The 15,378-nt window shown below is 37.2% G+C and overlaps 1 protein-coding gene across 50 annotated transcripts in view; it reads left to right on the top strand.

Moving 5' to 3' along the window:
* LOC124157505 (Down syndrome cell adhesion molecule-like protein Dscam2) overlaps window positions 1–15,378 on the top strand; it is a 273,890-nt gene that overhangs the window by 202,552 nt on the left and 55,960 nt on the right. For all 50 annotated transcript variants that reach the window (XM_046532267.1, XM_046532279.1, XM_046532276.1 and 47 more), the window contains 4 exons: window positions 4,401–4,520; window positions 5,058–5,231; window positions 12,819–12,966; window positions 13,965–14,113. In XM_046532267.1, the coding sequence (XP_046388223.1) occupies window positions 4,401–4,520; window positions 5,058–5,231; window positions 12,819–12,966; window positions 13,965–14,113 (591 nt within the window). The remainder of the gene's footprint in view (window positions 1–4,400; window positions 4,521–5,057; window positions 5,232–12,818; window positions 12,967–13,964; window positions 14,114–15,378) is intronic.

The raw sequence follows: 15,378 nt of genomic DNA, 5'->3' as shown, positions 1-15,378 counted from the left end.
GTTCAAAGGCAAACCAGTTGTGCCTCATTCTGGGATTTCTGTAGTCCACCTTGGTGATAGAGGGGCCATCCTCAGCATTGGATCAGTCCAAGCACACCATGCTGGTCTCTACACATGCTCGGCATCAAATAAAGCTGGAACCAGCCAACTCTCATCTATGCTAGTTGTCAATGGTACTTTACCATTGTCTGCAGTCTACAAATTTGGACCTAATCGATTTGTTCCAAAATTCATTCACTGTGGAGTAATTCATTGTATCTCATGCGGATTCTTCACTGTTATTATACTCTGCTAGAAGAATATTTTGATCAGTGCTTCTGCTTTTATCATAAGGGCAAACAAAATTGCTTCTACATATTTAAAATTGATGGAGTGTATCTAAACTCTTGGTTATTATGATAAAGATAGGGGCATTGTGACTAAATTTACGTGTGTAATTGATTATTTTCTTTTAATTCCCATTGTTTCCATTGCTTAACTTGTCGTTGTCCTTTTATTTCTGCTTTCCTAATTTGTTTCTTTCTGTAAGTCCTTTGCCATGATCGCTATACCATTAGATGTGTCCATGTTGTATCATTTCTCTGTCCCTTATTATTGGCTGCGAATGAAAACACTACCACTGTTTCTTGTTGCCATTTTTCTGTTCCATTTGTGTGCCTGTTCCTACCAGAGATAAGGAATCATGAGCATTTCTTTGAAGCTAAATCCTCTTCTTCTAATTAGTCCCACCCGAGATCTTGCCATTTACATTTGGCGAGCGGCCTCTGAGCGCTGGCTATCTGGTGACCGTGCCATGCGGGGTTGGGGGTGGCGACAGGCCTGTGCACGTCAGGTGGCTCTTTGAGGGCCACAAAATCCCCTCGGGAGGCTTGGAGGTGGCACGTGGTGATGGGCCCATGGCACTCCCCCTTGGGGAAGCGGGGTCCTTGCTGAGCATTCCTGGTGTGCGGGAAAACCATGCTGGCACTTACACCTGTGTGGCTGAGAATCGTGCTGGCCGCACAGAGTATTCGGCTACCCTTCAAGTGATTGGTTAGGGACAAGGATAAAATAAAACAATATGATGGATAAAATAACCCTGCATCTGAATTATCAAAGCCTATCAGTTTTTTTTGTAACTAGGCCTGTTTGCTCTGAATTGTCTGCTTCTTATCTGAATTCTTTCTTTATCTTCATCAGGAAATGCATTTCCTAAACTTGCTATGCGTAACCGTGAGGGTTTTTGTTATGCAGCGATTGAATCATCTTGTTGAAGCAAAATCTACTGCATGATCCATACAAATTTTTCATCTTTTCTCTAAAATCCATTCCATTAACCTAATCACTGAATTGATGACCTTCATCTACGTAGTTATTGAATTTTAATTTGATTGAACATCAGTTGTTATGAGTGCTTGAATATTATCTTCTTTGGCTTTTACAGTGGTTCCACAGATTAAGCCATTTTCATTTGGTGATGACCCAGTCTACTGGGGTGATATTGTAATGGTGAATTGCGTTGTATCGCAAGGGGATTCTCCCCTTTCAGTCGACTGGGTTTTCCCCAATGGTGTAACTGAAACAAGAGGGCTGACCATCTCGCGGCCTAATGAGCGAGTCAGCATTTTGACCATACAATCTGTAGCTGCTCTACATCGTGGGGAATACTCATGCATTGCACGTAACTTAGCTGGATCTACGAATAGAACTGCCACACTTAATGTCTACGGTACCTATTTCGCTTCTCTTTCAATAATTTTGGTTTGCTTGGCCAACTGTTTTGTATTGTTTGATGTTGAGGATTGTTAAAAGTGCTTGTATTGAGGTATGCGTAAGAAAACATTAGTCTCTTATCGGCGATTGAGTTACTTCGAAAGTGTCTACTTATTGTCGCAGTGTTTATCTGATGGCTGTAGTGTAGGGAGTCTTTGATGATGACTTTTTATGTGAAATGTACTCTTTAGGTTAGTGGTTATGAATGAATTGGTTAAATAGGTTATTGGTTAAATTGTGAACGTACCGTAGCATGTCTTCATTATTTGAAATTGTCGTGTCCCCCCAGTTTTGCCTACCATCACTGGTCCCATGACATTTGGGACAAAACCTTTGCATGCTGGTGAGCATGCAACATTGCAGTGCTCGGTATCAGGTGATATGCCTGTATACATCTCTTGGTGGTGGAACGGAAGTCCCTTAGGATCTTCGGATGGAGTGTCACTCACATCAATTGGACAGCGTGTGAGCATTCTAACTATAGATTCTGTTCGAGGAGAGCATGCTGGCATCTACCAGTGCAAAGCTCGGAACAAAGCTGGGGATACGAGTGTTGAAGCACTTCTCTCTGTTAACGGTCTGTCATTCTCTTCTTAGGCAAGATTATTCCTTAGAAAGTATACTTTGACTGCGCTGTTTTTATGATTTTGGAAATATTCACTTCTTTCCTCATTATTGTTGTTGTTGTGGATGAATTTACTCTGCAGTTCTTTCCTTGTTTTGTTTGAATTTGGATAGGATGAGAATTTGAGTTTTTATCAAGGTGGATGCTCTGTAGGTGTGTTGAGGAAAAAAATAACCTGATCCTTTTTTTTATTAGAATTGGCATCTTGAATGAATATTTATTAAGGCTATAATATTTTTGAGGCAACATCATGTTTTATGACCTCAGTTTTAAGGTGTCTTGTATGCATAAAAATTTTGGTTCTTGCGACCCTGATCACATAAATCAACTTGGTATCCTATTTCAGTTCCTCCAAAAATACACCCATTTGCATTCAATCCAAGTGGTGTGAATGGTGGAACTTCCACACGAGTCCTTTGTGCTGTCTCTGCTGGTGACTTTCCAATGCAAATGTCTTGGCTCAAAGATGGTTATCCGTTGGAAAGTGGGGAAGGAGTTCCCATGGTCACTAGGCTTGATGAATCCACGCTCATGCTCACCCTTCAACACCTCTCACTTTCCCAGTCAGGAGAATACACTTGCCAAGCCACAAACCCTGCCGGAACAGCCTCTCTCTCGTCCATCCTCAGAGTCAAGGGTAAATCCAGTCAATGTCAGCTTCCTACCAACTGCTTAGAATCTTGTTCATTCCGTTATTAGCTGCTGGTCTAGAAATGTATGGGTTTAGGATGGCCCGATTCTGAAGGCTCTTTTTGTCAGGGTTATAGGTTAGTGAAATGTTGAAAAATAAGGTTGATAGGGAAACATGACATAAATTTCGTAATCCCTACACTTGTGCATTCCATGAAAACTTGAGGTTATCCTGGTATGTGCTTGGTTTGTTGCTTGAAGTTATGCTTTTTTTGAATGTGGTTATCAGCTTAGATTCCATCCTGTCAGCAGCAAGAAATTCCTTGCCATTGAAAATACATCAGCTTTCGGTCTCAAGGCCAGTTTCTACCTTTTGGCTTTAAAATTTGAATAAAAATGCATGCACATCTTTGTATCGGTCACTTCTATTGTTTTCTTCATTAAAGTTCCAAAATATATCATCCACTCATAGAGTTCATATTGCATTAGTATCATCAGTTTGTATTTCTCTTTACACCGGGCATAATTATACATCCCAGACAGTCCTTCAAAACACTTGCTAAATTTCAACACACTCATATTTATGTAAACCCTTTGGGATTTAACAATGAGGCAGTTACAGTCAGGAAACCTTACCTTTCTCCATGCCCAGTCCTTACACTCCTACAATTTATTTTTATTTTTTTTTGCCCATGATGAGCCATGATTTTTCTGTAAATTCTTAAAATTAAATTGAAGCATAAGAAAAATTAAATGATAATTGACATTATTTTGACATTGATATTGTTGACACCCTTGCCAACATCCTTTGTTGACATTTAATCTATAATGCCAAAGATTGAAAGTTGAAAAATCATGGTTTAATTATTTTCTTTTTTTGTTTTGCATGCTTTTTGGTTTTATAAATGTTTGTTTCACAAAAAGCTTTTCATTGTGATTGATTTTCATTAATGCAATAATTGCTAATCTATGTATTATTAAATTTATCGATTCAACGTGAAAGAAATTCATAATAAGTAATCATTCACATCTAAGTAATGGCATATCTCTGTTGAATCGTATTTTGATCAACTTAATGAAATATTTGGCATATGAACGAATTCATAACAACAGTAAACTTTTGATCAATGTAATCAGATTCCTAAGGACATTTTATTTGTTCATCATATGCTCGTGCCTGTCAAATCATTTTGCCTTCAGCCATTTTATGTACAATTCATGTAATCATTGTCTAAATTTCTCTATTCATTCACGTATTCATAAAATGAGAAAATGTTTTTTCAAGTTCTCAGTTCTGAATATTTTTTAATATCTCAAATAGGAAGTACTTTTAAAAGAAAAATATTTTAGACCCATGCTTCAGATTACTAAGGAATCCTTATCATTTCCACAGTTCCTCCAAGATGGATTTTGGAACCAACAGATAAAGCATTCGCTCAGGGAAGTGATGCTAAAGTTGAATGTAAGGCTGATGGGTTTCCCAGGCCTCAAGTGACATGGAAACGAGCTGCAGGTAATACTAATGCTGCCTTGTGATATTAAATAAAATATTTTGAAAATTGTTTCGTGAAATATACTTAACTAGCACAGGAATTGGTTATAGTCTCATTTTTAAAAACTAATGATTGTACTTAGCTCATATGATCTTTATCATAATGTTTGGGTCAAAATATTTTCTCATACATTGATCTCCACTGGGGTTCTATGATTTTTCAAAAGGGGAACATAGTTGTTTAAATTGTCCTTCTTTCTCATTTACAAGAACAAAAAATTCAATTAAAATTTCTTTTATTGAATTTGCACTTCTAATGATATTAGTTTCAATGTGTAGTAATGAAAAGTAAAATGTTGTGCTTGCATATATTATATACATGCTGTAGCTTTTTCTTGATCCAGAACCCTGTGTGAATTGTAAAGTTCTTAGGTGTAATCAATATGTGTTGTACCAACTCATGAGCCTTTCTTTTTTAATTTGATAACTATAAAAATTTGAGTAAAGTTTTTTCTTAAATGTATTCGATTGTTTTTACATGGATTCTATTTCTTACAGGTGATACCCCTGGAGATTACAAAGATTTAAAACCAAATAACCCTAACATCAAAGTTGAAGATGGTACTTTATCAATCAATAACATTCAAAAGACTAATGAGGGGTATTATTTGTGTGAAGCTGTGAATGGTATTGGATCAGGATTGTCTGCTGTTATTTTAATCAGTGTGCAAGGTAATTTTATAAACTAACTTCCATAAATGTAATTATTTTTTCCAAAAATTATTCACTCACAAAATAATCAAATTGAACAAGTGACACTACTGTATTATGTATTAGTTTATTACACAGCATACTCCTGATTATCCGGGCTAATGATGGGGAGAGGGGCACGAATAATCTGAAAACACAAATAATCCAAACTTTCTCTGTAATTTCTTGTAATTTTCATTATTTAGGCAAAACAAACAATCAATTATTAACTACGGACATTGTCTGTTATTTTAGATCGCTTTCCAGAATCAGTTAGAGCTTTATTTTCGTGACTACGATCGTTTTGGCGGCAATAACGTGATTTTACTCGTATTCCTGTTGTTCCATATAATACCTGGTTTCAGAAAACCATGCACCTGTGTCTGCAAAATTGGTTTGCACAAATGCTTCAAAACCGCTGCAACTACACTGTCAGGCACCACGCTGCATAGTCGCATCTCGCGCAAGTTGCCTGGTATGCAACTGCTGTGGGACGCAGTTTCATGATCACTGAAGGCATTCACGCTCTGTGATGTTTACATGACATGAACACGGAGCTTCCGTGAAGGTAATGGGGGCCTGATCATCCCATCGTGCATTAGTGATTATAGGAAACCTGGACTGTTGGCAATTTGTCTACACAGGCAATTGCCTGACTATAACTTATACTATATCTACTTTCACTTCCCTCGCTGCCTTCACCTCTATTATTCTTTTCCTCTCCTGTTTGACCTTGAGTAGTCATGGCATTAATAAGTCCGAGTCCAGCAAAATCTCCGGTTTCTTTGGGCCGCATTCAACCGAATGCGAGGCCACGGTAATGATTGTGCATTTGCAATATAAAATATGCAAATAAAATCAACAGATTTAGGCGTTACTTGGTGGAACGATGAGATATTCATGATTAAATTAAGAAAGAAGAACTTTGTACTTTCACATTAATATTTAATCACGACCATGGTTTCAACGTTAGACGTCATCATCAGGTGAACTCTACAGAGGTCCATCACATCCTTTTATACCAGGCTAGGAGGGGGAGGGAGGAAGGTAATTAGGTTGAAAGGATTGGTTAACAGAGAAGAGGGAGGGGGGAAAAAAACCTTGGTCATGTGGTATGGAAGTTAGGGGGAGGAGGCACCCTTATGGGGGGCACGGCAAGTGGAGGGGGGGGGGGGTTCAGGTGAGAGAGAGAGAGAGGCCGAAGAGTTCGTCATGTCATTAGCCCAGGAATTTAGGAGTGGGAGGCTTAAAAGAGGGGAATGGTAGTCATACAAAAATTCGTTTACAATGTTGTCATTGGAACGTACGTGCTGCAAAATTTCCATTTGTTCCAAAGCGTCTAATCTAGGTCCTTTAGGTTCATAATGAAGCACTTCAAACACAAAATCACTTTGATGATTGTTATCTAACAAATGTATAGCAAATGAGGAACTTGCATGGGTCGTAGATTGCTCTAAAAACTATTTTGAATAAGTCAAATGGATACATTAGCTCGCAAAAATACCTTCAGTTTCTCCATTCAACATCAAAAGAAATAACAAAATTGCATTTAAAATCGAGAAAATTTTCTCTGAGCCGACCACTGCGCGAAGACACCCGAGCGTTGCCGAGGCCAGGCGTGACGTCATAGGTGCCTAAACAACCGTGGGGAGTAGGGAAATACGCTGAGCGCTTGGAGTAAAATTTGTTTTGAGGGAGTATTTAGCCGCTAATCGTCACTTTATTTTGTTCTGTTATTCTTGGGCAAGTTTTCCTATTGCTATTGTGCCTAGATTATTACTAAGGATATTAATAATGCGGCATCGGGATGATGAAGTACAAGCGTTTCACTTCGTGTGTTTTAGTTATCAGAAAAATGGATGATAACGTTGCCACTCGTTCGAATAGTACACCTGAAATTCATCTACGTCTACATAATACCCCGCAAGCCGCCTATAAGGCGTGTGGCATAGGATGTTAGGACACCAGCCTTTTTTTAGGACACCAAAAATTGATGCCATGACCCTCATGGAATTTGTTAAGACAAATTATTGCTATGCGTTGGCGGCAAATCGAGTTGTAAAAGAAACTTGTAATACTGGAGGATAACGATCGTAAGCTGTGCTGTTGACATTAGAGTAAGTTGTGCTGTTGAATTTGGCAACGCCGGATTAGCGGAGAAGGTAGTCCTATCCGTCCTACGGTACGAATTCACAGCAAAACAGTCTGCACACAATCCACATGTGAGATCGCGATCGGTTCCGCTGCCAACACACACACAAGCTACAACCTATTTCAATAATATAGGTAAATCCATAAACAATATACTAGCATATACCATAAAAATATAGCGGGAAATAGGCAAATACTCTTATCAAAAACTGGATGTCACTGTCACATTCTTATATTCATCACGTACAACTTACAATAACAGAACTCGTTATGATGAATACAACTATTTATTCACTGATTTAAACCCTTAAATTAGCCCACACAAGTGACACAGGTGACATTTCTCACTACTATTCGTTGAAATAATGGAATAACAAACTTCACACACAGTTTTTATTTCAATAGCGTGATCGTGAAATGTCATATCTACGGTGAACAACGGAGATTAATTAGCACGCCACTGACAATTTTTACACTACTGTTAGACATTTATCGATAGCGTAATAGCACTTTTTACAATTAAATCACGATGGAACACTGATAACTCTTGGCCGATATTTTTCAACCTTGTCAAACTTTGTGCATTACAACCACTGGCACTGTGATTATTAGCAGTAGCTTAACGGGAGACGTCACACTGAAAATAACACTATTTTGGCACAAAAATGTTCCTAGATGTCTCCAATCAGCGAGCAAAAGTTGCATTGACTGGAATTCACCTCATAATACAAGCACAGATAGTCCTAAACGACGAATTCTCCGGTACCTACGAATAAACGGATGTTATTGTATATAAAAGCTAAGCGGACATCAGTAAACATCAAAATCCTTCTAATTGCATACTTAAATGAATGATATGCCGTCGATAACATCAACTTACAATTAACGTATCCCCCTTCCAATGGCCGTGGCTCAGACTCCTACCACGATGTTATTTAGGTATTATATAATTTTTGGTTTAACTGCTCCAGTTTTATATTTTATGCCCGTACTCGGATATTAATATTATAAATAATGCAAAATATGAGGGCTTCCAAGCCTCTATCGTCGGATATTTATCTTTAAATATAAAATAATCAACACGTCTAACAAACGAAGCTCTCACAACTGCTGGCAACTATTATAAACAATCACAACAATAGCTTTGCGTGATGTTTAGGCACCTTTGACGTCATCGAGGCTTCGTCGGCAGTGGCTTGGGGGGTGAGGGAGTTTTTCCCGCGCTTTAAAATTCGTAATATTTATCATTATATATCTCGCGAAGGAAAACTCAGATATGCATGCGGTTTTCTTTGTTGTATTCAGAAAATAATTTTCTATCCGCCTGTGAAATAAAAAAAATTCATGCAAGTTCCCCATTGTGAAGTAGTCTTTTTATTTCTCTGGCAGGCTTGATGTTCTTTTACCCGCTCTTGAAATTGTCGCCCCGTTTGCCCAACATACACCGCGTTGCATTCACATTTTAGTCTATACACCCCACTCCTTTCTTCTCTTGGGATGGGATCTTTGGTGAGGGAAAGAATGTTCCTGAGGTTGGATTTATTGTAAAACGCAACTTTAATTTTATCCTTGGGCACCTTTTTGTATATCTTCGGCCCAACGTCCTTTAAAAAAAGGATTCTACGCCACTTGGCCGTGGATTCTTGTCGCGTTCGGGATCCATAAATTTCTCCCACTGCTTGTTTTTTTAATTGTTTCCGGTATAAGCTATCAATTAACTGTTCGTTGTATCCGTTATTTTTAGCAATTAGTTTAATTGTGTTTAATTCCTCATTGAACTTGGCAGGGGACATCGGAATATGCAGCAACCTATGTAACATGCTGTGAAAGGCTGATAACTTGTGGGAAAAACAATGTCTTGAACTGGAGTGGATCACTTGGTCCGTATAGGAGTTTTTCCGAAAGACTGAAAACTCGAGGTGATTGTTGACCTTAGTGACTTTAAGATCTAGGAAGTTGAGAGAGTTATTTTCTTCTATTTCGTAAGTGAAATTCAAATTGCGGTCCAAAGAATTCAAAAAAGATAGGAACATTTTTAGTTGTCTTATTGAGCCAGTCCAAATACAAAACACATCGTCCACATATCGATGCCAGGATAGCACATTTTTGGTCTGTGGATTATTGAGGGAAAACAGGTTCCTTTCGAAAAAGTCCATATATATGTCCGCCAGGAGAGGGGATAAAGGAGAGCCCATGGCCAATCCATTGGGCTGTTCATAAAATACACCGTTAAATTTGAAATAATTTTGAGACACACAAATCTTCAATAGATCACACAAGTCACTTATAATGGGAGCTGCCACACGTTTCTGGACGAGAATAGATTCTGCTATGTCTACGGCTTCTTTGGGTGGGACACAGGTGAAGAGATTGCACACATCAAAAGACACTAACAAGCACTTATTGGGGATATCAATTTTAGAGACGTGTTGGATGAAGTCAATGGCGTTAGTAACTCCATACTTAGGGGTAAACTTTGAGTGGTGTCTTAGTACACAGTTGAGTTTTTTCGCCAAGAGGTAGCTTGGAGCCATGACGTTGGAAACAACGGGTCTAATTGGACAATCACTCTTGTGAATTTTAGGAAGCCCAAAAAAACGTGGAGCAGAGGGGTTCATTTGGTGTAACCTATTCACTTCATTCCACTTAAATAACACTGAAACTGATTTTAAGGCTCTTTTGCACTCTATTTGGAACTTGGCAGTCGGATCTGTCGGCAATTCTTTGATCCCATTGTCTCGTATGAACTGTTCACATTTCTCTAAGTAATCTTCTTTATCCATAATCACAACTGCGTTCCCCTTGTCAGCTTTCTGAATAACTAGCTGTTCTGACCTAAGAGTACACTTAATCGAGTTAAGAGTTTCAAATTCTGGGTATCGTCTCTTCACCTTTGATTCATGAACTATAAACCTATTTAACTCCTGGGCAATGAAATGCTTCACATGCATATTGTCTTTCTGGAGAGCTATGTCACAATCCACTGCTAAATTCTTAACGTCCTTCACGGAAATGGGGATATTTGGCACGTATTTCAAGCCCTTTTCTAATAAGGTCACTTCATTTGGCTTAAAGGAGTGTTTAGACAGATTTACGATTCGTGGTCCGAAAGTGGTGGCGATTCGTGGTCCGAGATATTCATGGTTAAATAAAAACACAGTACTATTCCACAACCTTATATTTTGGCAGTCTACTAGTTTCAACGTTTACAACGTCATTATTAGTCTTATCATTGTTAGTCTTGATAATGACGTTGTAAACGTTGAAACTAGTAGACTGCAAAAATATAAGGTTGTGGAATAGTACTGTGTTTTTATTTAACCATGAATAAAATATGCAATTATAGACAACATGTTTCTTAATTTGCGATTGGTTAACCATTGAAGAATCTTCTAAAATTAATCAAGAGTTTTTTTCCTGCCACTGATCGTCGTCTACATGCTAGGGAATATATCCAAGTAAACACTCCTTGTCTAAAAGTAAATAAAATAATTCCCTTTTACAAAGAGGATTCTAATGGAAACAAAAATCCCATCGTAGCCTTGCATTAAAATGCAAATATATTGGTGCTTTTGTGTCCGATTTTCTTATAAAGATTGCGGAAAACATCGATGAAGTGTAAAACTCATGCATGGATAAGCCGCAACACAGATAAACCGCAGGTGGATAATCGGGAGTCTGCTGTACTTGTAAATATTATTACACATTATCGATTGTGGCTTATTTGTGATGGTAGCAATTTAAAAGTATTTTGCTTTAAACTAGTCGATTCCACTTTTTTCGATTCTGATGCCAATTCCGATTCCTTGAAATCGATTCCCGATTCTCAATTCCGATTCCATCGATTCTTATTCCTTCTAACTGGTGGGATATTAATTTATCTGTAGCATTGCTGTCATTAAAATTTAAGAATTGAATAAAATAAAATAACAATAGTCGTGGTGGCTAAACAATAATGTAGCGCTCATTGCGTCCTTAAATACCAGAGCAGCCTGGCAGGTGCGCGGCAGCGGCCACCGAACGCAACCTGTCGAGTCTACCCGGAGGCTGGGGCAGCTTATGCCACACATGTATCAACTTTCTCAAGAGTTGCATTGATGAAACTGGGCTATACAAACGCGAATGTGTCTAAATTTTTGTTATTAATGCAGATACGCGTTAGTCTATGTAAAAAAGTTGTATAAAAAAAACCTGCTCTTTGCACGTATTTAATTGAAACTTTTTTTTCACAGGAAAACTCACTCTCTGCACATTTTTATTATCATCAGACATCAAATATCATTTGAAAATAAAAATTATAGATTTCGATCTATTATACGTTAAATTGGTGGTCCAGATGAATTCTCTGATGGTGATTCATTATCGCAATAATTTGATTTGCCGTGACCAGCGGTTAATAAACGAACGAAAAACGCATGCACTGCTTCCCGATCCCGTGGTTTCCAAATTTTTTCTCTGAGAGTTGCTCATGAGCATGCGCCATTTCAGGGTTCATCGGTTTGTCGCTCTTGCCAACATTTTCATGTTTCCGAGGCCGCTTAGGTATATTCTTCGCAGCACTCACATGCCAGGCATATCCTCCGCGCAGGCAAGGTTGACACCGCGGCCGCTTAGGTGTGTGGCAGCCTTTATGTCCCAAGTCTATGCTCAAAAATTTATCTTCCTAGAATCGATGGAATCGGAATCGACTTTAGGCGAACGATTCTCGATTCCGATTCTGTGCCCGAGAATCGGTGGAATCGAGAATCGACATTTGGAATTGACTTATTCCTACTATAAACTGTTGAGTCCTTAGCCATGATTCCATCTTAAAATCATGTATGGGAGAACAAAATAATTCTACCTTCAGATACTTAATTGGTTGAAATTTGTTGAAATAGACATGAGGGATGTGCAAGCAATTAGGTACATCCAAATTTTCTTACTAAGTAAGAAATATCAGTTGTCTGTGATGTTAGTTAAGAAATTGTAAGCTACTTACTCATATCCTGGCGGTAAAAAAATTCAAAAAAACATGGTTTAACTGGCCCTGATTTCCACGTGGAATGAAGTGACATAGAAAATAACAAGAGAGATGCCTGTTAACAAATAATGTTTACAAGTTACTGTTTAGTGAAAAAATAAAAATTCTGTGAATCTGAAAATAAGTTATTTCAGGCATGACTTTATGGAAACTACTTAACATGAACCAAAATATATGCATCAAAACTGTAAAATTCTTTTGAAATGAAAAAAAGTAGTCATTTTAATTGATATAACCATTTCATGTTTTATTCTTCTGGCAAACTTGTGTAGCATTCATATGAAAAAATATCAAGTTTGTAATTTTTTCATGCATGCATATTATATTATATTATATGCATTATTTTATATCTATGACGTGGTTTTTTGTTTACATTAAATTATAACTTGTTCTAGCTCCTCCACATTTTGAAATAAAGTTGCGCAATCAAACATCAAGGCGTGGAGAGCCAACTGTTCTTCAATGTGAAGCAAAGGGAGAGAAGCCTATTGGAATTCTGTGGAATATGAACAACAAGCGGCTTGACCCCAAGAGCGATAACAGGTTTTTACTTTTCATATTGTCTACTTTCTGTGAAATATGTTTTGTTCTTTGTTGATGAGGAAGAAACTTTAAAAATTAGTATTGGTGTGTGGCAATTTGTGAAAGGATAGCTCTCCAACTTTTCTTGTTTGTGTCTCTCCTTGGGTTACCTTAGTTCTTTTGAGTATCTTTTGCATGAATGAATAATTAACGAAAGTGAAGTATGGCTACACCAAACTGATTAGATGGTTTTACAATGTGGCAGTTTGTAAGTATGAGTAGAGAACATGAGTAGGAACTAATGAAGAAAATGGAAATCCATTTCCATTTTTCCATTAGTGGAAACTCATTATCCCAGTATTCCATTTTTCTCTTCCTTCCCTAAAATTTAGCCTTTACAAATTTCAAAAACTTTCAATCTCTTTTGCTTCCTCCTCTTGATGTTGGCCCAGAGGCCACACCTCACTTTTAGCACTTGGGTCATATAACAACACCTTTGCTACATGCCTGTTACTACCTTTCTTTCCTGCAGTGCCATCAATCCCAGATGCTCCTCCAACAACACTCTGGCCTCTCAATGTCCCCTCGGTACTTCATGAGATTTTCTCCAGGACCTCTTGTTTGTCCTTCTCTCATCATTGTTTTGCTATTTTTTTTGGTCTCTATGTTCTTCCCATCCTCCTATTTTATGCTCTCTTAAGAAAGAGACAAGAAAACTGGAACTTGAGTTATACTCAGATATATATCAAGCCTCTGCCACCGCGTTAGTCATTGATGACCCTGAGGCCACTTAGTTGCTCTGGAGCAATTCAAAGTGGTATTTATTAGCATGACCACAATCGCCCTTAGTCTCCCACCAGGACCTTGTACATTAATTGTTGCATGGATCCTAAGCAGTAGAGTGCTGTTCCGTAGGCAACAAGTGAATATTGTTTATGTTTCACCAATTGTAAAAAATGTGTGTGACTGTTATTTTTTCTTGCATTTGGACTTACTAATTGTTGTTGCTGTCATTCCAGGTACACAATACGCGAGGAGATATTACCAAATGGTGTTTTGTCTGACCTAAGTATTAAGAGAACTGAGCGGGGAGATTCTGCTCTGTTCACTTGTGTAGCCACTAACGCTTTTGGAAGTGATGATACCAGCATAAACATGATTGTACAAGGTAATTTTTTCTCTTACAGTAATATATCCTATTACCTAAACTTAAAAATTAGTGTATGTAAAAATATTTAGTATTTTTTTAAGACTCTAGTAATATCTTGTATGAATTAGATTATTCTGTTTTTGGGTGTGTTACATTTTCAGAAATAGAGAACATCACCAGTTTATGTAGTTCTCTCTCGATATATAGGTATTTTTATAAATAAATATTTCATTGAGTGTGTTTGACAGGAAATATTATTAGGGAGATCAACTCAAAATTAGAGTCCAGTTGAGTTCAAGAAAAGAAAGATTATAGGCTAAACCAAATTTTAAAATTATGTATCTTTTGGGATTGTATGAATTAATCATAATTTATTTTTAAAGAAATCTCAATCGCAAGCTCTTGTTTCTAGCTATAATAATTAGAAAATTTAAATTGTCAGAGCTGAGGGAAAGTTACAGTATGAAATTGCATGCTACTCACATTATATTGATGTTATAGAAGTAAACTTGTGGAATTGATTTTCTGAAAATAAGGTCTGCAATCTATGTACGTATCTGTAATTATGATATTTCATCAGTGTAGCTTTTCATTCTGTTTTGGAATAGGCTGTGTACATTCACAGCATGGAGAATAGGTATTTAAAAAACTGGTGATTTTTCTCTTTTTCTTGAATAAATCTTCAGCAGTTGAATAATTATTTAAGCTCCAGGTTTTTAAATGCTGTTAATTGACTGATGTATGGACTACTAAAAATAGGCAGTTTTTCTCACATTTCAAAATTTTACCTCAAAAAGGTACTACAAAATATTTATTAGAGACATACAATGATGGATAAAATATGGATGCATTATCAATTTTAAAAACTAAACCTTGAAGTTGTCAACTAATTCCTAAATTTAAAATTTGTACAAAATAAAACTTAAGTGCTAATAACTTTGCTGCTGTGTGAAAAAACTGAGTTGCAAAATTTGGGGGTTGACAAAAATGAGGGAGTGTACATGCACTGGGAAATGGTATTTATTATATTAAACACTATGTATGTTCTCTTATCGCTTTTTGGTGACTAGAGGTAATTACATATTATTATTATTCATGAAACGTTTTGTGCTACTATCCATTTTACCTCTATTATTATTCATTCTGCTTTCTATTTTCAAAACCCATTTCTATGCCAGCATCAGGGCAACATACACTCTGTTGTCATCTTGCCATGTTGATTTCAAAATATTATTAAGCTTTGATGAATTCAATTTGAAATCATGTAGTTTGTTCCATTTGTT

The sequence above is a fragment of the Ischnura elegans genome, chromosome 4 (assembly GCF_921293095.1).
Source record: "Ischnura elegans chromosome 4, ioIscEleg1.1, whole genome shotgun sequence".
In the NCBI taxonomy this organism is placed as follows: Eukaryota; Metazoa; Arthropoda; class Insecta; order Odonata; family Coenagrionidae; genus Ischnura; species Ischnura elegans.
This window is presented reverse-complemented; position numbering and strand designations above follow the sequence as displayed.